Source organism: Cydia pomonella, chromosome 7, assembly GCF_033807575.1.
Source record: "Cydia pomonella isolate Wapato2018A chromosome 7, ilCydPomo1, whole genome shotgun sequence".
In the NCBI taxonomy this organism is placed as follows: domain Eukaryota; kingdom Metazoa; phylum Arthropoda; class Insecta; order Lepidoptera; family Tortricidae; genus Cydia; species Cydia pomonella.
In genome coordinates, this window is record NC_084709.1 from 19096695 (window position 1) to 19117852 (window position 21158).

The 21158-nt window shown below is 35.6% G+C and overlaps 1 protein-coding gene across 1 annotated transcript; it reads left to right on the forward strand.

Annotated features, from left to right (window-relative positions):
• The first annotated feature begins 1043 nt into the window (after positions 1–1043).
• LOC133520074 (endocuticle structural glycoprotein ABD-4) lies at positions 1044–18698 on the forward strand. Its single transcript, XM_061854374.1, has 4 exons — positions 1044–1274; positions 7692–7819; positions 11327–11501; positions 18181–18698. The coding sequence occupies exons 1-4, from the start codon at positions 1059–1061 to the stop codon at positions 18277–18279; spliced, it is 618 nt and encodes a 205-aa protein (XP_061710358.1). The 5' UTR covers positions 1044–1058; the 3' UTR covers positions 18280–18698.
• The last annotated feature ends 2460 nt before the right edge of the window (positions 18699–21158 follow it).

Below are 21158 nucleotides of genomic sequence, written 5' to 3' on the forward strand. Positions count from 1 at the left end.
GCTGCAAATATTTTATATACTTATTACATTAAATAAAAAGTACTATTTATTAATAAATGCGAGATTAAAATAAAATATTTGGGCCTAATAAAGTAAAATAGCCACGTCAACAAAGATGAACTCAAACTTTTTTGGTCCAATCATTAATAATTATAATGAGGTGACCCGATACACTGTGACCATACTTATTGTGTTTGACGATCCTTGTTAGTTATTCCATTGTATCTTGAGATAATGTTGCACCGCGGGCCGCATTCGGATCTCGCATTATTTGCAGAATGCATCGCTCTTGTTGCGAACATTCTTTATGATTACAAACGTCATTCTTTTGTTTTCGCACGAGTGGCAAAATTGGCCAGTTAGGAATCTGAATATAAATCAGAATATGATTTTTTTGTGTGGGTTAACGAGCGAACTCAAAGTAATATAAAATGGATTTTTGAGAATAGTCTTTTTTGATTTTAATAATAAAATACGAGGTGGGCCCTGCAACCAAAGTAAACCTTTAAAGAGATTTTAAAGGCGCTCTCAAAATTGGGGGGGGGGGGGGAATCTAATGGTCTCTCTAACTAGAGATTAGATAAGTTAACTAATTGGGGTAAGGGATATCCCTTACGTAGCTTTAGCTATATTTTAGTGAGGAAAGTAAGTGCAGAAATTTATGGAGCAGTATTTTTTTATGACGACGCGACTTGGCACGATTATTTCTTGGCTCATACTAAATCGATCAAATGCCTTAGCCGCTGATGCCGCCAATAGAGCATAGCACAATTGTACTAAGCGGCATAGCTTGACACAAAAGTGCAATACTCACTGCACTTACTTCCCGTAGTACATGTTAGTAGTAGTGTTAGACAAGTAATCAATCATGTTTTTAATTTATTAAGGAATAAATACATTTTCATGAATATTTACTAGCCTAATAGTGCTCTAGTTTCGAATAGCAAACGATTAAACTGTAGATAATTGAAACAGTTTTTTCGCGGAAAGGTAGGTAATATTTTGAATTGAATTTTTTTACAGGAGATCAACATTTACGCCTACGGATTTTGACGGAAATGAAAAAACAGAAAACTACAATTATCGCAACCGTAACAAAATCAACTCCCGAGTCCGTCCCCGCGCTATGCACTCGGTGCAGCTCCCCTGCAGCGGCTAGACAAACCCGCGTCTCTATAAAAGGGAGGCGTGATTACGCGCAAGTACAATCCGGCGCAGACGACGCCGACTCCACCATATGGGACCCTGAGACTCCTGAAACAACTGCAATCATGGTGAGTAACAGTGCGAAGATGTAACTAGGATATGTATTTGATAAAAAAAAGTATCAGCGTGTTAGTGATAACGTTTGATTACTGGGAACCTATTTAACTTGCCCTTTGAGATATCCTCTTGTGTTACAGCCATACTATTTAATAGTGCTCCTTAAGGTTGAGGTAAAAAAGTTTAAATAATCTGAAAAAATTAAAAGATGATGACAGTTTAAATACAATACACAATTCACAATATTCACAATATTCACAGGTCACAATTTTTGCGATGTCATAGGATGTTGCGATATAGAGTGTATGTTTGAACTGAATATTGATTATTATTAGTTAATTTTAACAATTTATTTATAAACGATATTATCAACTAATGGTTGAATGATTTTAAAATGCAATCTGCAATCATTCATTAAAGTTGTTGACCTAGCATGAAATATACCTACTGGAAATTTAATTTAGAATCAGAGCCAGAGCTCTTTAGTACACAACACTTTAGAATAGAAGGATCATATGACCGTTGGCACGAAGTATCAATTAAAGATAAGCTAGATACTGTTATACAACCATTTGGCGAGTATCTAGATTTGTAAATTAAAACTGTTAAGCTGTTGGTTTCCGAATAAAATAAAATAAAACATATTCTCTATTTTTCTATGACCCGAAGAGTAATATTAAATGTAGAAAAAAACGCAAATAGTATGCCATTTCATTAATACTCGTAAGGTTTGTTTTTTTAATACATTTTGACCGAAATCAAAATAAATAATAAAATTAGGTATTTAGCTATGGTAAATAAATCGTACGATTTTTGTCCCACTTGACACATTTATTAAGCCATTAAAGTCTACCTACTGCTAAATATTCAATGGAACCTTAAGTTGACATTTGAGGAATCAATATTGAAATATCTAGCGGCGAGGATGTGCCCACAGCCGGTTCATAGGGCGACCGTCGTTACGCCACCAGCCCTGCCTACACAATGCTCTCCTGAACCAAAATGTCATACATCCATATTACCTGACTGCTATTCATACGAGACTTTAAGACCCATAAGTCACTTTGGCATAGGACAGCACAATACCTTTGCGAAGCCATTTAGGAGGCCGCGACAAGCGTGCCATCAAATTAAATTTTATTGCTAGTGTTTTCATTCTAAAGACTAAACATGTGCCTATTTGAGTGATAGATTGTTGCGTATGTTAGCGACTTTTTTCTAAACTACTTTAAATGCAACGAAGATATATGTATAAATAGAATGAAGTAAAGTAGCCATGTGTTGTGTTTGATTACTGGAATCACGATCTTAGAAATATCTTAGACGGAATTATTTTTTTATGGGTATAATCATCTCGTTGATTGGTCAAGTTTTGTTATTATGAATAAATTACCGAACGAGTAGCAAAGTATTTATATTATTTATAAAAACTTCGTACAAAACAAAAAACCCTTCAATGCCGTTATCAATCGATATGATTTTTATGTACCTACCTAATTAAATATGGTCTAAGGATGCACAGTACAAGCCTTATTGGGCTTACTTCCGTCGTCTGTGTCAATTTGTGTAAGACGGTTTGTAATATTTAATATGTATAAATATAAAAGCACAAAAAAAGCGCTGGTAGTGTAGCGGTAAGAGAGTGCGTGTGGCTGATTGCGAGGTCGCAAGTTCGAACCCCGGCTCTTACTAATGTGTTTTTTGGAATTTATGTAGGTACGAAATTTCTTTTGACCAGTCGCTTTTCGGTTAGGAAACCGCGCTAATTCCGATAAGGCCTTATTTACCCTCTGAGTTTGAAGATCAGAGGGCAGTCGATTTCGTAAAAACTAGTGCCAATAGCCAATTCCTGGGATTAGTTGTCAAGCGAACCCCAGGCTCACGGGAGCCATGGCAAAATGCCGGGACAACACGATGAAAACGATTTATATAAAAATCACACAAAGATCTAATAGGTATATTTGGCATTATAAATGTAAAGATCTTATAATCTAATAATTATTATATTATATCTAAAGATATTGCATTGATACTTACTACAGTACTTACTTAAAAATCTGCATAGCTTAGCAAATTCTCACTTCAACTTTTTATACATTTCGGACCCTGGCTCATTAATGATCATAAAACGACAAGGTCCTACAGCGTGTATAATATAAAAGGTACTGTAATTTCACGCCTTGGTCTTTACGCATTGTTTTTCAGTGCTTACTCGAATTCTTCGGCGTTTTCCCACCACGCTTGCAAAACACCTCGTTATCATACATCTTCATGCACACAGACGTATTTAGTTTAACCGATTGTTTGACCACGGCTAGTTATATTAGTCTAGCAAGAGAAATCTCAGTAAATAATGCTGACATGTTAGTTTTGTTTAGTGTATGTAGGAGTAGGGGCAAAAGGGATCAGGTGACTTTAGAACTTCTTTTTGTAGGCAAAGTCATATATTATAACCATGAGATGTTGGGAATAATACTGGAAATTCGGAAGTATTGGTAATTAAGTTATCTCATAAGTACGAAGTGTATGTGGTAGGGGAACTAAAAGCGATGGTCGCGCTCTGTGTGACCAAAATGTGAACTTTCAAGGGCTCAAAGTTTCATGCAATTTGGTATCTGTCGACTATCAAATAACTGAAAGACTTAACTTAGCCTTAGCCTGATATAATTAAGAAAACTGAAGCAAATAGTAAAAATATACTTTCCCCCTTCCCCCACCTCGCTCGCCTCCCACCATCGGGGACTTTTAGTAACAATCTGGACAATTCAAAAATAACTGTACTAATTTTCAAAACTACACAACTTATTGGATCTGATCGACGATTTTTGAGTTAATTATCTTGTACGCAGTACCTAATGCGGCTGCAAACATCGCTCATTTATATCAAGTTCGTTCTTCGACGTTAAAAATGTACCGAGAGCTTCGTCTATACAGTTCTGTCAGGAATCCGAGGAGACTGCAATGCACATTCTCTGTTCCTGCTGATCACTAATGTCAAAAAGAAGTACCTACCTACTTAGAGCGGCACGTTTGGCAACCTAATGAGATACAGAGCATTACGGCGCAAAAAATTTGGAATTTCCTAGATTCAACAACGGGCATTAGTAACCAACTTTAAACTACAATAGTTCAATAGTACTACTACAATAGTTCAATACCTGGTCAATGTGGCACTTAAAAGGCCCACTAAAACCACAATAATAAATAATAGTTCCATCACTGGAGTGCAGCATTATCAAGGTGAAAGAAAATGACCCTCTGAATTGTGTTACAACGTGACTTCCCATTTTATTAGAAGGTTTATTACAATAATGTGGATACAAATTCAATTATATAACTAAACTACAAAACTTAAACCCGAAATATCAATATAAATAATACTAAAATAAAATACTAAAAAATATCCCCCTGCGGCATGGTGCCGTAGATGCTGGCAGGATTTCTTCGCTGTATTGCAAGATTTTAATTATTTATTATTTTAATTACTTTATTAAGATATTAATTATTTGAGCGAGGAAGCTGCCAGCTCTGCGGTCGCCGGTGACTTTTCCTTTTTTTATTTAAGTACTAAAACACACTATCATCTTATTAAGTAAATTACTAGTAGGTACTCTTGTTAGTACTGACCTATATCACAGAGTATTGGAAGGCCAAGATGACATTATGTAATTCTATATCAAATGCCATTAAGCCATGAAGCGTTATAACCTTAGTAATTCTATCTAGCTTAGGTATACTAAAAGGTAAACTGTAATTTGATATGTGAGGACCTAGTTCTATATAACATTATTAGCGTATAGGGTAAATAAATTTAATTTACACAATTATATGATAACCTGGTAAATAATCGCCTTATTATATTAGATTAAAACGAAATATTTATTTTGTCAATACCGGCGAGAGCGTGCAACTTTCAATCTGGAGGTCGCGAGTTCAAACCTCGGCTCGTACCAATGAGTTTTTCGGAACTTATGTACAACATAATTATCATTATTAATTTGATATTAACCAGTCGCTTTTCGGTAAAGGAAAACATCGTGAGGAAACCGGACTAATCCCAAAAAGGCCTAGTTTCCACACTGGGTTGGAAGGTCAGATGGCAGTTGCTTTCGTAAATAGTGCCTACGCTAAGTGATTAGTTGCCAAGTGGAAAAAGCCGGGAGGAAAAAGATGAAGATGTTAATTCCATATTTTGTAAGTAAATCACTTGATATTAGTTTAGTATTTTTATGACAAATAATTTTAGAACTTTTTTTAATATCACATAAACATACGGTCCGCCAAGACTAGTGGTAAGCAATTAGCGAAGCCTATGGACGTCTGCAACTCCAAGGGTGTTACATGTGCGTTGCCACGAACCACAATACCATTGAAACCACATATCGTAGTCCCTCGAAATTTTTTATTTTATAATACAACGCTGAAACGTTTTTCTACAGTTCACTTCTATCCTCCTCTACATTATAAAAGTTCAAAATAGATCGTGGAATATTGTATAAAAAATGTTCGTAGGGCCTTAGGAGGATGGTGTTCTGTGAAAAATAACCATAAATCTGAGAAGTATTGAAAAAAAAACTTTTTTCCGGAAATTCGTAGGTATATGGCCTACAACGCTATGTGAACACGACATATTTATTTGCCTGCGGTAAAACAATCGAATAGCGATTCGAAGCATTCGCGTGTTCGTCACGCGAAGGCCGTGTGCCACAACTTTTATTGTCCTTATGCAAAAAGGCTAAATTTTTATAGAATGTGTATGTAGTTATGGCGTTATTATTCTGTTCTGTACTAAAGCAAACTGTATTTGTTTTGTGGGTACAATTAGCAAGTGGACATTACGTGTTTGTTTAAGTATGTTCGTGCAGTTGGCCTAAAAACAAGCTACCTATCCGATTAGGCTATGACAAGTTTGACTTAGTAATTTGAGGACAATTTTAAGACATTTATATGCAGAATAGGTCTCTTTATCAGCTCTTCAGGTCTGTTTATTGTACTAAAATGAGTTCATTTTAGTACAATAAACAGACAGAATTATGTGTCGAAAGACTAAGCTAGTTAGCTTAGAGCCTATTTATTATCACTGATCAATTTGTTTATCAAAATTATTTGCCGTAACGTTTACTTAAGGCGTTCTTTTAGGTACAGCATGCGATAAAATGTAGTTTGCTACCCTAGGGTAATAACTATAGAATATAGGATAGGGACTAGTCCCTATGTACCAAACCAAAAAGTTGTACAAAATATAATATGTATAGATCGTGTCATTCACGAAGAAGCGTGCCTTGACTCAAAGAGAATTTGAAATAGAGGTGTATTGTCAAAGAAAACTTTGTAGCGATGTAAATTTACTGCCATCTTTCGACACATAATTAAAACTTTTAAAACGCCATTTGACTTTGATCCTTATTCTTTCACTGATATGTGTTCAATTAGTTAAATATCAAAAAGTGGCGCCATCTATCCGGGCACTACCTAAAGGTTATGGCGCCATCGCTCGAAACGATGCTGCTATAAGTTTGGCCTTTAATCTATTAGATGGCGCCACTTATTGATATTTAACAACTTGAACACATATCAGTGAAATAATTACAAAGTTTTCTGATAATACCTCTATTTCAAATTCTCTTTGCTCGTATTGTCATGTAAAGGTTATTAAAGATTAGATTGACGAATCTGCTCGTCGTTGTGGATGACACATGAACTATAGTTAATTTGATATTTTAAAAATTTCTAAATATTTAAAACGTATGTGTCAGCGAACATACAAAATCAGTTTTTATTTACTATGTAACCAGCTGTCCAGTTTATATGTTAGAAAATTGAATACAACACTTTAGAACTTGATAATTTTATATCAGTAAACTTTTGTAATTTTTTACAACGCTTCAAAGCGATACATTTGTCGTATATTGAAGTAGGTGTGTATTTAGAGGGCTGGCTATAAAATTACTGCATAATTAAGTCAAACAATCCTTAAACGTTTTACAAGCTTGTATTTAACTTGCACTGTAACTATGTATGTAACTACGTTTGTACGAGTCAAATCTTGCAAGTTAAATTTGACCCACTTCCCGATTTCTGATTGAGCTGAAATTTTAAAATCGGAAGACAATGCAATATTATGATGACCTAGAGCTGATCTGAAGATGGAGAGATGAGGTAGAAATGGGAACTTTGTGATAAAACAACGCAAACTAATTGTATTCGGTTTTCTTAAAATTGTCTTGATGAGTATTAGTTGCCTGTGAAAAAAATGTACAATCAGCGATAAAAGCTTGTACCAAAAATGAAATTTCTGCCAATAAATTATTCTCGTGCCCATATATCGTGCCCAGTTATCAAAACTCAAAACCCCAATTCACTATAATATTCCTACAAAATAGACTTGTTAGAAAATAATAACTAGGTATGATGTTGTTTGATTTCAGAGTGTAATATTATTGATGTGCTTCGTGGCGCTGGGAGCGGGCGCGCCGCAGCAGAAGGGCGCGGACCAGGCCATCGCGATCATCAAGCAGGACTTCGACCAGCAGGTCGACGGCTCCTACCGTTACAGGTAGTTTTTTATTTGTGTTATCTTATCAAATTAGCTTCTAAGCCTGTATTGTGCTGAGTTGAGTCCATTTGGTGGTAACACTCATGCAAAGTTTTTTGGTATGTGAAAAAAATGGAAAACATAAGTAAAATAAATGAGTACACGTTATTAATCATAAAAAAAAACAAACTATATGTTTATTCATTCAAAAATCCTAGAATATTATTAGGTATAGGTATTTTTTAGTTTAATTTCATGATAAACCGTATCTACTTAGTAGTTTATAGCTATCCATGCCGTGATCGACAATGGCGACCCTGGCTAATTTCGAGCGTGAGCCCTGTTATGGCTTGCAAAGCTAAACTTACTTTTAAAAACTCTATCGCATGTGGGGCAGTAGAGTTGACCAGAACTATGGTGACTGTAGTCATAGGAGGGTTTCGGCCGGGATTTACGCATCTGACGTTTCGCATCAAGGTCAATAAGATGAGCGTCTTAAGATTTCTTTACGCTCGTTTTCTCTCTAGTAGTATAAACAAATACCATATCAGTACAAACATATACACAGATGTGTACAATTTCCGCAGATGCATTGTAAAATTGACAAGTCAAGAACTGATTTCTAAAGTTCAATTGCCTCTCCATATAAAATTAGGAATAGGTAGTTACAGATGTGTGATGTACATTTTATGTAGTTACACGGATTTGTGTTACATGTACACCTGAGATTGTTCACATGATTCCCAAAAGTTAACGAACTAATATTGAGAAATTACATTTTAAAAGTCGGTAATCTCATATTCGGCTGAAAAGCCGCTCACAAAATAAGTTTCAATAAAACACATTTAAATTGTGAAACTTGAGGATGCAGATAACATCGCGATATAGCTGGAATTGCAGATACAGGTATTTCCGTTAGTCGACTAAATGTCGAGTGTCTTCGAACCCTTTTACATTAAGCGACACGAGGAAAATTAAGTTAAATCCGACAAAGCTGAAACCGAACCCTTTTTAACCTTATGGCGGATTTTTTTTAAAGCATAATCCATACCTTATATGGCGGAATTCAATCAAATCAGACTGATCACTGACGGACAAACCTGGGATAACTCGGGGAACTTGTACTAAAGAACTTTATTTTAGAATTTATTTTTGTATGTGTTTGTTTCTATCAGTATTATTATTATTTTAGTTATTTTTTGTAATTCGACATTTAGAGACTTTATACATCTCTAAGTAATAATAATAATTCACTTACTTTTTCTTTAAACAAAAATACTTTAAGTAGTTTGCATTAATATTTTCAATGAATTGTATTTTATACTTAATTGTTGGTGTGCTTGTTTTTGCTTGTTTGTAAATTCCATGTTGACGTGTAAAAGTGCCCTTGTGGCCTATTTGCTGAATAAATGTTGAAGTTGAAAGTGACGTAGCAAAATATTTTAACGACAATAAAATATATCGATGTTACTGCCGACATCTAAATGGTCTACAAAATAAACATATTTATACAAAATCACTTTGTATACTGGTTTTTAAATTCTATATATGTAGGTGTATTTTGGAAAAAAAAATATTTTTAAACCAGGTCAGTATTTCTACATTCGCACTCAATGTTTTATTCTAATAAAATGATATTTCTTAAATATTACTCTATCTTCATTTATTGCTAAAAGTATATAAAAAGTGCAATTTACCTTAAATCATAAAAAATACCATTAGGTACATAAACAATTTCGAGACAAACATAAAAGGAGTTGCTTATCAAAACTATTTCGAGAATTTTCAGTGAGCACACGTATTATTACAATCGACATATTTTTTTATCGATATCAAATCCCTAGAATGTGCCCCGAGTTATCAGTATCACATGTTTGCTGACGGAAGAACGTAAAATGCCGGATCCGATACCGATTATAATGTCGGATATTGAAAAGGCATCCAGCATTCTCGCAATGACGCACGCATGCATGAGAAGGATAATTGAGAAACCACGCGTTTGCAGATCGTTTTCAACCAAACTGAACACACATCTGAATAATTCATATTCGGAGAAATATAGTCAAAGCAAATTTTGCTGTGGGTGGTAACTTCCTTGACCTAATTATCTATACTTAGCTAATGTTAATGTAGTACAGTTTGATGATAAAATTGATTTATTTTGATGCTTAAGGTCAAGTTCAGTCGGTAAAGCTTTAAAATTTGATCGTGACCGTGACATGACTGTAACTGATTATTAGGATGTATTTAGCAAGCTAGAACATAATTGCTAGAGATTTAAACTAATATTTGACTAATTGAAATTCTACTAATATGAAAAATATGTAATATACAAAAGAGTATTAAAATTAGTCAGATGATAATATCAAATTCATACTTATTTAAATATTTTACGTAGGTTTTATGGTATTTATAATTAATAGATTAAATACTTTATTTAAAATAACAATATACATAATGGATATATACGGAGGATTACTATAATTAGCTTAAATCTAAAATAGGCCCTTCAGGCATTGTACCAAGGATGCTGGCGGCATTTCCTCGTCAGTATTGACTGATACGTTGTGCGAGGAAGCCGCCAGCTCTTCGGTCACCAGTTAAATTAATATTTAATAAATTAATATTTTGGTTATCTATACATCGCGATTGATATCTGATGATTTCATCTTGCGGATAATTGTTTTAAGCTATTAAAGCTATGTCATAATAATCTTACCTGAATGGGCGTGTTTTATCTATACATAGGTGCTTGAATCTATTTTTGTTAAGGCAGAAAATTGGGTGTATGGAGATTATCTTTCAATTAAAAACTATGCCTAAAGAATCAACGTTGAATAAATACGAAAGAAAATTACAGGGATGTCTTTTGTCTTTTTGTGTTTGTCTTTTGTCTTGTCCGTAAAATTATCCAAGTATAGTGCAACACGTAATATTTAAAGTGTGAATGAATACCAACCTTATTTTTAGTTGTTTCTCCCATTTATAAAAATATTAGTCTATTAGCAAATAATAATACACCTAAACAAAGATATGTAAGTCAGCTTTGGACCATAGTTGGGCGGTTGGATCAAATAAGAATTTACGATAGTAAGTCACGGTAAAAGTACTGGTTCATGCCAACCAAAATACATCAACGCATCACTTTTTAGCCGGTTATTGCTAGTACTCGTAATTGCGCAGTACTGGTAAGGTGCAAAGTAGAATCGCAAATAACTAGAGAACCAATCAAACTATTTTATTAAATATTGTAATTAAATTATTATATCCTTTCATTGGACGCTTGGTCATTTTTCCTTTAGTAAACGACATCTATTTGAGTTTATAGTACCGTGACTATTATGTTACCGTCCAAGATTACCCGGATAGTTATAAATTTACAGTTATTTCCTAGTACTACCTTTCAGTGTAAATATATACTGTATATACAAATAATTGATCCACCACTATATAATTTAACCACCTATTGATAAATTAAAAAAATGATGCTCACACGTCGGCTACCAAAACATCTGCTTACCATTTCAGCTTTGAAACAGAGAACGGCATAAAGGCAGAGGAGACGGGCACGCTGAAGAAAGCATCGGGGCCGGACAGCAGTGACGTCATCATTGCGCAGGGCGGCTTTAGCTACACCGCGCCAGATGGCACCGTCATCAACCTCAACTACATCGCTGATGACGAGAACGGGTTCAAGCCTGAGGTAATTCCTTCATGAACTATCGATAATTAATAATCAAACGAACTTACCTGTGAAGTTTGATTACAATTATGCGAGTATCCAAATCCAAGACAACAAATATAATTTACTAGCAGCAGTACACGTTATCGTGCAGTCCAAGTCACACATTTTAGAGATTATAGTATTTAAAAAACAAGTTCGCGCTGTCCCTCTCACACGCCACGCTGCGTTCCTGCTTCGACATCGCTCCTCCAGTACTCATTATTTCAGAGTTATTTTTGTGTTATTAACAGAGACTATTTTATTTTCATTTTTGGGGATGGGGGGCGGGTCTTTGTTGTCTTGGATTTGGATACTCGCATAATTGTAATCAAACTTCACAGGTAAGTTCGTTTGATTATTAATTATACTTCGTATCCAAATCCAAGACAACAAATATAATTTACTAGCAGATGTTCAGAGCTTTGTATTTAAATTCAAATCCTGAATGCGAAAATAAAATAAAATATCGATATCAAATCAGTATGTTACGAACATACTGATATTATTGATTTTGACTAAAGAGAACAACGTACCACCTAGAAGTTATTAATTTATATCCAATTTAAATAATTATTTATGTATCCACATAGTATAAATGTAAAATGTATGTATAGCATAATAAAATTAAGGAGTGAAATTGCTCTTGGTATTTCATTTCGTTAATATTAAAAAAGTATAAAACTTTCTTTGATTTCACTGTAGTATATTGATAAAGTTGTATATATCTTAATATTCACAAGGTACAACTATTTTTATGTCATTTACAAGCCAGGACGCCATTAAGTGTAAATGTGTTTTCAAGCTTTAGTTGGCTCTAAATAAGTTTTAGATGGGCATTTTCTGTCTGTAACCATATAAACAAACCATTTTCTATAATTTAGAATTTACCAACCATTCTCTGGATGTAATTACAACGGAGACAAACAAGCATACGGCCTGCCTGATGGTAAACAATCACCGTAGCCTATGAATGCCCGCTACTGCAGAGGTATATTACATGCGCGTTACTGACCCTAAAATATAATCTAATTTTATGTTACGACACTTTAAAGTTAATTTTGAATACAGCAATCAATACTTTCCTCGGTAAATAGCCTTTGAGTGAGGTAGATAAAGGAGAATTTTCTTCATTGTAAAGCTACCATAAATATCAAGGCTATATGTAAGTACTTTAAAACTAAGTCTGGACAATTACTAGTAGAGTATCCTGTAGGTATTAAGTATTTGAAACTTATCACTTTGAAAATATAGATGGACTAATTTTAGTTATTACCACAGATCAAGAAATAGTAATATGATATTATTTATAACTAAATAGCTAATCTCATCTGCTTATGCGTATCTGAACGATGATGGCTACTACGCTAACAAGTGGCAAGGAACTTAGGTAGATTATGTGTTGAGTTATGATATATTTGTGAACAAAATATCTGGCATGACTTGTAACTTGTACTTCATTTTAAGGAGTAACATTTTTTAACGTTACCTACAATAAAACTGTACAGTGTGCATTGCGACGAAAAATGAAAACTATTTAAGCTTTCTTTTACAGCAAGACAATATGACAACCCGAGCATTTACATTTCAGACAATAATAATGTTATTGTTAAAGGATTTCAACCCTTTATTGCGATTATTAATCTAGCTACTTAGCGCAAGCGACTGCAACACGTGGCAGCATATCTCTAGTTGCATGGTTGCACAATTTACAGCACTTATTTCGCGTCGCGGGATAGTGCATCAACGGCGGTTCACCTCTTGTTTGATGCGGCGATGTTCCCCTGAAGTTTGGAGCTGAGAATCCGTAAGTAAATTGTACCGGATTTATTACATTAGGCTCGTTGATATGGTATATTCTTGACAGCATATCAAAGCTGACGTTTGAAGTTATTAGGAGTATATAACAGCGTGATATGAGTACGAATCATAAATTTGGGTTAAAGGGTTTACATATATATTTTTCCTATATGTTGTTTACATACAGCATTTCTTTGTCTGTAAGGGCAATGACATTGCGTACATTTTGTTTAAGGTATTTTAGGCCGCATTAACACCGATTAAATTACCTCAGCGTAACAAGAACCTCCTTTATATTTCATTATTTTTACAAGTCCTGTAAACTTTAGCTCAACCTTAAATATTTTTGCTCTTTAGTCCCTTATATTTACATGCGTAAAGCTACTTCCAATACTATTAAAGTCTTCAATCATTACATTGGCATCAACACTGTTATAGTAGAGCAACGTTATATATCTTTGACGATATCATTTTGAGATATGTATAATGACCGACTGTAGACCGAAGAGCGAAGTAACCGAAGAGCGTAGCGACCGAAGTGCGAAGCGACCGAAGAGCGAAGCGACCAAAAGGAGGAAAGCAACCGAAGAACCAAATGACCGAAGCATTATAACCTCGACACTTAAAATGAAGCACATATAGCCTCGACGCTGCGGAAATGGAGGCCTCGATACGATTATTGTGGAATTGTATAGTACATATAACTTAAAGTGCGGCATATATCTTCGTCACTGCGACAGCTGCGACAGCGGACCCCTTGACACAATTATTGTGGAGTAATGATAGCATCCTCACTATGACGTGGGGCAAACTTAGCCTCAACACTACGACAGCAGAGCCCTCGACACAATGATTGTGGAGTAATGATAGCCTCCTCACTATTAAAGTGGGGTACATATAGCCTCGACGCTGTGAAAGCGGAGCCCTCGACACAATATTGTGGAGTAATGATAGCCTCTTCACTATTAAAGTGGGGTAAATATGGCTTCAACGCTGTGAAAGCGGAGCCCTCGACACAATGACTGTGGAGTAATGATAGCCTCTTCACTATTAAAGTGGGGCAAATATAGCTTCGACGCTGTGAAAGCGGAGCACTCGACACAATGGTTGTGGAGTAATGATAGCCTCATCACTATTAAAGTGGGGCAAATATAGCTTCAAGGCTGTTAAAGCGGAGCCCTCGACACAGTGATTGTGGAGTAATGATAGCCTCATCACTATTAAAGTGGGGCAAATATAGCTTCGACGCTGTTAAAGCGGAGCCCTCGACACAATGGTTGTGGAGTAATGATAGCCTCATCACTATTAAAGTGGGGCAAATATAGCTTCAACGCTGTTAAAGCGGAGCCCTCGACACAATGATTGTGGAGAAATGATAGCCTCTTCACTATTAAAGTGGGGCAAATATAGCTTCGACGCTGTTAAAGCGGAGCCCTCGACACAATGGTTGTAGAGTAATGATAGCCTCATCACTATTAAAGTGGGGCAAATATAGCTTCGACGCTGTTAAAGCGGAGCCCTCGACACAATGATTGTGGAGTAATGATAGCCTCATCACTGTTAAAGTGGGGCAAATATAGCTTCAACGCTGTTAAAGCGGAGCCCTCGACACAATGATTGTGGAGTAATGATAGCCTTATCACTATTAAAGTGGGGCAAATATAGCTTCGACGCTGTGAAAGCGGAGCCCTCGACACAATGGTTGTGGAGTAATGATAGCCTCTTCACTATTAAAGTGGGGCAAATATAGTACCATGTCGACATCTCATTTATAAGAAAATATTTATTTAATATGTGTTTTAATTTTGAACTATTAATTAATGTGCATAATAAAATTACATTAAAACTTTAATCAACACAGTTAATACCGATTTTCTGTTTGATGAATATCTTGTTGCACAGTAAACCTAAGCTTCTAAGTACTCACGGAAAGGAGAATTATTATTAGACGGAGTCCACAATATTAAACAAATCAAGTATATCTTTCCATAATATATTTCATTTTAAAATTATATTATATTATGTTAGTCAAAGCTGTCTAATAATAACAAAGGGGTAACTAACTGATGATCAAATTTAGGAGGCGACCACATCGATTGGACCCAAGACTCGACGATACCGCGATGTCCGATTAAAGCCTACTACCTAATCCGTCATGATCCATACGATAGATTCACTATGGCCCTCATATGGGGCATGGGGCGCACGGTATCGGAGCACGCATAGCACGTCCCGTTTGTATACGTCGATTAATGGCATTAAACACTTTAAACTGTCAGTCAGACTAAATAGTCTTCCAATGTCTTATAGATTATGTATTGATTGACATTACTCCTGTATATTTATACCTATAGGTATCCTCATAAGACGCTCATTAAACTTGTTGGTACTGTGTATGTACATTTGCATAAAGACGCGTTTTGTTATCATTCATAGGCACTTATTACCAATCGGCAAGGATTACCATTGTTCTCTGTTTTATTGTATGGTAGGGTAGATCGGACATGGTAAAAGCCGCTTTCGTGAAACGATTACCTAGTATATATTAACTTTATTCAGATATGGTTTGTATATTTAAATCTGTACGCGAAAGCATCTCGTAAAAAAAAAAAAAATTGTGAGTGAACATTGCATTTTATGCAATCATAAAATGAAATCTAAATAATATTATATTAGTAAATAATACTATAATAGTACGCATTACAATTATTTAAAGTTCAAATTGTAATCTATTTGTAGCCCCATACTTGTTTTTTCCGTAATTTATTTATTCAAAAAAGAAGGTAGTTGTAGTAAGTGATTTCGTATGAACGTAAAAATTACTTACTTGATTTCTTAGGTAATAAGTTTATTACGCTAAACGAATATACCTACAATTTCAAATTGAAAGTTTAACTGCCATGTAAGTATGGCAAACGAGACTAGACTTGCCGAGCTGAATAAACATCAATTTTTCGTTCGAGGGTACGGCGGTCGGCAGTTCAAATAATGTTTTGATTCTATACTTCTTATTCAGCGCACAATAAACATTAATCGAAACACAATTAGGTACACATATTTAGAGGAACACTATTTTGGCGAAAATACGTGTGACTCGGACTAACACAAAAACATGTAATGAGTACTGGAGGAGCGATGTCGAAGCAGGAACGCAGCGTGGCGTGTGAGAGGGACAGCGCGAACTTGTTTTTTAAATACTATAATCTCTAAAATGTGTGACTTGGACTGCACGATAACGTGTACTGCTGCTAGTAAATTATATTTGTTGTCTTGGATTTGGATACGAAGTATAATTAGATATACCCACATGATGTGTCCGTCAGAGTTGACGGGCTGAACAAGATGGACGGTACTGAAGAAGGCATCGGGGCCGGACAGCAGTGATGTCGTCATCGCGCAGGGGAAGCTATACCGCACCAGAAGCACCGTCAACTATTTCAATTAACTCGCTAATGACGAGAACGGGTTTAAGCCTGAGGCATTTATTCTTTCATTATCTAGAGATGTAGGTACAGATGCGTCCATTAGATCTGTCTTTGGCTCTCTGGTATATGTAAATGTTTGACGGTAATATGGCACATATGTCTGCTGTGTTCGAAGCTCTAAGCGTATTTGATTACTGACACACATAGATGGATTTATCTGCCAGGCAAATTTGACAGCCCTCATCATCTTCCTCGCGTTGTTGCGGCTTTTTGGCTAAGGCTGCATGGGGTCCGCACGGCAACCAGGCACAATTTTATAGCAGTGACTTTCCTTCCCTGAGGGAAAACTATGAGTGGGAGTTTCTCACGATGTTTTCCTACACCAAACTGTTACTGGTCATACAATATGGTATATTTTGCACTAAAGCTGTAACAACCTCGTCGGTACAAGTTTGTACACGTACTTATGTACAAGTATTTAACTCATATCCAGAATTATAAAGAGTAAACGAGTGAAAATGCGACCATCTAGTTTTTGAGCTTATCGCGTTGTAGTATATTTATACTACGTAAAAATATACCTACTTTTTGGATAAAAGTCAAAATTTACTTGATTCGTGGTTCATTTCAATTATTTTGTTATTGGTATTATTTTACATGAGAAAATATGCCCGAATCAAAAAATACAGACTTAATATTACCATCACACAAAATAGCTGCGCATGTCAAATATTGCAATCATCATTCGTATTAGTCCTCGTCACAGCTGTGTTCAAAATGTGCTTGTATAGTATATTTTTTTGAGTCGCTTGTTTGGTTACATCAGATATGGCGTCACCATGTCGTATTCTATGTGCGTTGAGCCAAGTTCTATAAACATAATATGTCCCACATTACACATGGCTGAACATTGGACAAGAGTTGAAGTTTGCAGCTAATGAGATATACCTGCTTAATTCGATTGCCGCCGCGGATGTCATATAACCTAATATGATGTCATATTATAATGTAATCATTGAACTTTAATCCTCTGTCAATAAAGCGTATTTATTTAATATAAACATAATATATCTTATCTTCAATAACGAAGTTGAAGTAGTCGCCGTGGCCGAAACCATCAGCCGGGAGAAAATATGTAAAATAATAATTTAAAAATTGTGAAACCAACTGAGCTATTGGTGTTTTGATTATAGGTATACATTTTTGACAATAAAGTAACGTGTCTGTATAAAATAGGTGGTATTAACAAAGACATTATTTAGGACATTTCTTATAATGAAATATACGTCATATACGATAGAAAATGTGACCATATTAAGCAAAGTATATTGCGTTTGTTCACCAATTATTATTGGCATTATTTCTAGCGTCCGTTTAGGAACCTAAAATAGTTAATTACATATACATATTTAAAATGTTCTACAAATGTGTTCCAGGGCGCTCACTTGCCGACTCCCCCACCGATACCGCCGGCGATCCAGAAGGCCCTAGACTATCTGGCTACACTTCCACCACCGCCCCCAGGCCGAAACTAACACTTCGGAAAGCCCTAACGACTACCACCCATTTTCAACGACCCGCTTGACCGTTTTGTAAACAGCCAAACAAAAAAAGGCTTCTTTGAACCTTGCAACAAATGCGATTTTAGAACATTGCTGGCTAAGCAGGAGCAATGAATTGAATCCATCAACCAAATGCCGCAATGTATTGTAAACGCATGCGATTGTCGGTAACGTTTGAAGAGGCCAATAGAGATATTTTAGTTCCTAATTGTAGACGAAGGCTTGACAAAATGGTTGTAGAAATAATGTTTATTCAAGCAGCAATAAATAAAACAAAAAAATGTGACTGATCTGTGATAAGCGAAGATAGCCCGAGAGTTTTTATACAATGTAAATGTTTTTTATTTATTAAATTAAAGCAAAGTCAGTGCCAAAGATGCATTGCAAAACAATTCACGCATTTATTTTGTCATTGCTATCCTTTGAGGCCAATACCGCTGTAAGGTGAACGATTTGCACCTTATAGGCATATTACAATGCGCTTATGCGCTCTGACCCGAAAAGATTTAAGAGGGAAGTAAACCAGGTGATTGTCCATACAAAAAGAGAAACGTTTTTCCACTTCTAAAATATTTTCTGTTCCCCAAACAAATAGTATATTTCCAAAAAAAAAATTAGAGCAAGTTACATTTTATTCTGACACCCACACTAGGCAAAGCCTGTCCCGTGAGGGAAATCATACGATTTACTTAAATATATTACATAAGCAACCATGTTGAACAGAAAAAGAAAAAGTATAATAAGGAAATTAAAATTAATGAAGCTTAGTAATAGATAATACAAGCAGATAACTTATAAGATAAACTTATAAAGCCTAATTCTTATTGTGTCAACACATTGTGTGTGTGTGTGTGCGTGCGTGTGTGTGTGTGTGTTTGCGCATGCGTGCGTGCGTGTGTGTGTGAGAGAGAGACATTGTGTGTGTGTGTGTGTGGGGGGGGGGGGGGGGTATGTGTGTGTTATGTTAGGATGTTATCTTAATAATGTTTTCTGTGTCTAAAAATAATAAGTTCATCATATTAACTGTTAAGAGCTTTTTTACTTCTACGACCGAATATACTTTAAAATTGTACAAATGAACTAAACGATTGTAGATTCGGGGGTGCAGAAAGACTGAAAAACGATGTGCAAATGTGATTGATGATGATTTGTTAGTATGTTATTGAAACAACTAAAAACTAGGTTTATAGGTTTTCAAATAATGAATAGGATCAGGCGTCATTTTGCGGAAATACATATACTAATTAGAACAAAAAAATATTACTTTGCTAATCCGCGAAAAGATAACTTGCTAGCCAATCAGTGCGATACTTACTCGTACTTGCGTATTTTTACATGCAAATAATGCTGCCACCCTCCCACCAAAAAAACTACCACCACCACAACACCACTACCATCGCACTAACCTGGTTCGCACTAACGGTTTAACCGGTTAACCCGGTGTCAAAGTGTACTAGCAACCACGGTTACTCCAGGTTTAACCTTTAAGGTTAGTAGGATGGTGCAAGTGGCCCTAACTGTTATAATGAAACCAATTTCTTTAATATTTGTGTATGTTATGCTCCGTAGCGAACGAAATGCAACTGTCACTGTCGCACTAATGTGGAAGAACGGTAGAGAGAGATGACTGCTGACTACGCTGCGCTACGGACCTTTAACGATTGGCACGTTGGCTACGCGGGCTGTGCAGAAATATTTAAACAAAAATCTAAATGAGTACGTTAAGGTACACCTACTCGTACAAACGATAAATAGACAAAAAAATGCACAACAAAGGCTAATTGTTCATACTATAGCTAGTGATGCCAAAAGTAACGTGTAAGAACGTCTATAAATGGGATATGACATTTGTCATGTGCGTATGTAATTCATTAGCATGTAGTAATCAACAACCAAGTTCATGTTTGGGTGTAAAATTATACGTCACTTCCTGTATGTACCGCTAAAACAATGACATAAGTTGGCTTCTCGAAAGTAAACATACTCAATCTAATGAAGCCAGCCCAGCGGTAGTAGGGCTTCAAATCGATATCGATATATTTAGAGATGAACTAGCAGTGGTGTAGTCATTTTAATGAGACTGCTACATAACGAAACACATTAAAAAATAGGAGTGTTTTAATAGCTAAATATGTACAGTTACATACACTGCTATGTGGCTAAATATAATCCCTTTTTTTAAGATTAGAATTTTTCTAGCCTCAAAGTAACTCTGAGTAACTATGCACTGAATTGAAGTGTCGTTTACATATTATTGTACATCAATATCAGATATCATAGGAACCCTAGCATTTCGGAAGAAAAAGTAAATTGCCACTAATTTTGAGGTTAAAATATTCTAATCTTAAAAAAAAAACGGAGTATATTTACACACATATTAAAAGCTCTCTATGATATGTTCAGGAACCCCATGTTTCGAATGGCCGTGCAATTGCGGCACTGATCATACACTCAATAAAACGTCATCTCATCATCGAACTTTGAACGTCATTCTATATTGACGTTATTGTCACGGTAATAACATTTTCACATACCTAATAAGGAATTTGTTTTCCTGTATGCTGGCCGTAATTTGCGGCTCTTGGCATCATAGAGGGTTTATGATAGGTATGTATGTAGATTCAATCTGTTAAGGTTTTGATGTTCGTATGATATGATATGATACTATCGCTGATTGCTGCGTATAAAATGCACTCCGACTTGTGTCATTAGGCAGCTCGCTCCCACTTAGCTAGCGTCTCTTTAGCGTTAGCGTCTAGTCAACTCTATGGCTGCTGCTCGACGCAACTTTGGCGCAATTGCGCAGCAATGCCATTTTCCATAGCACCGATTAGACGCCGACGCTCAAAAGA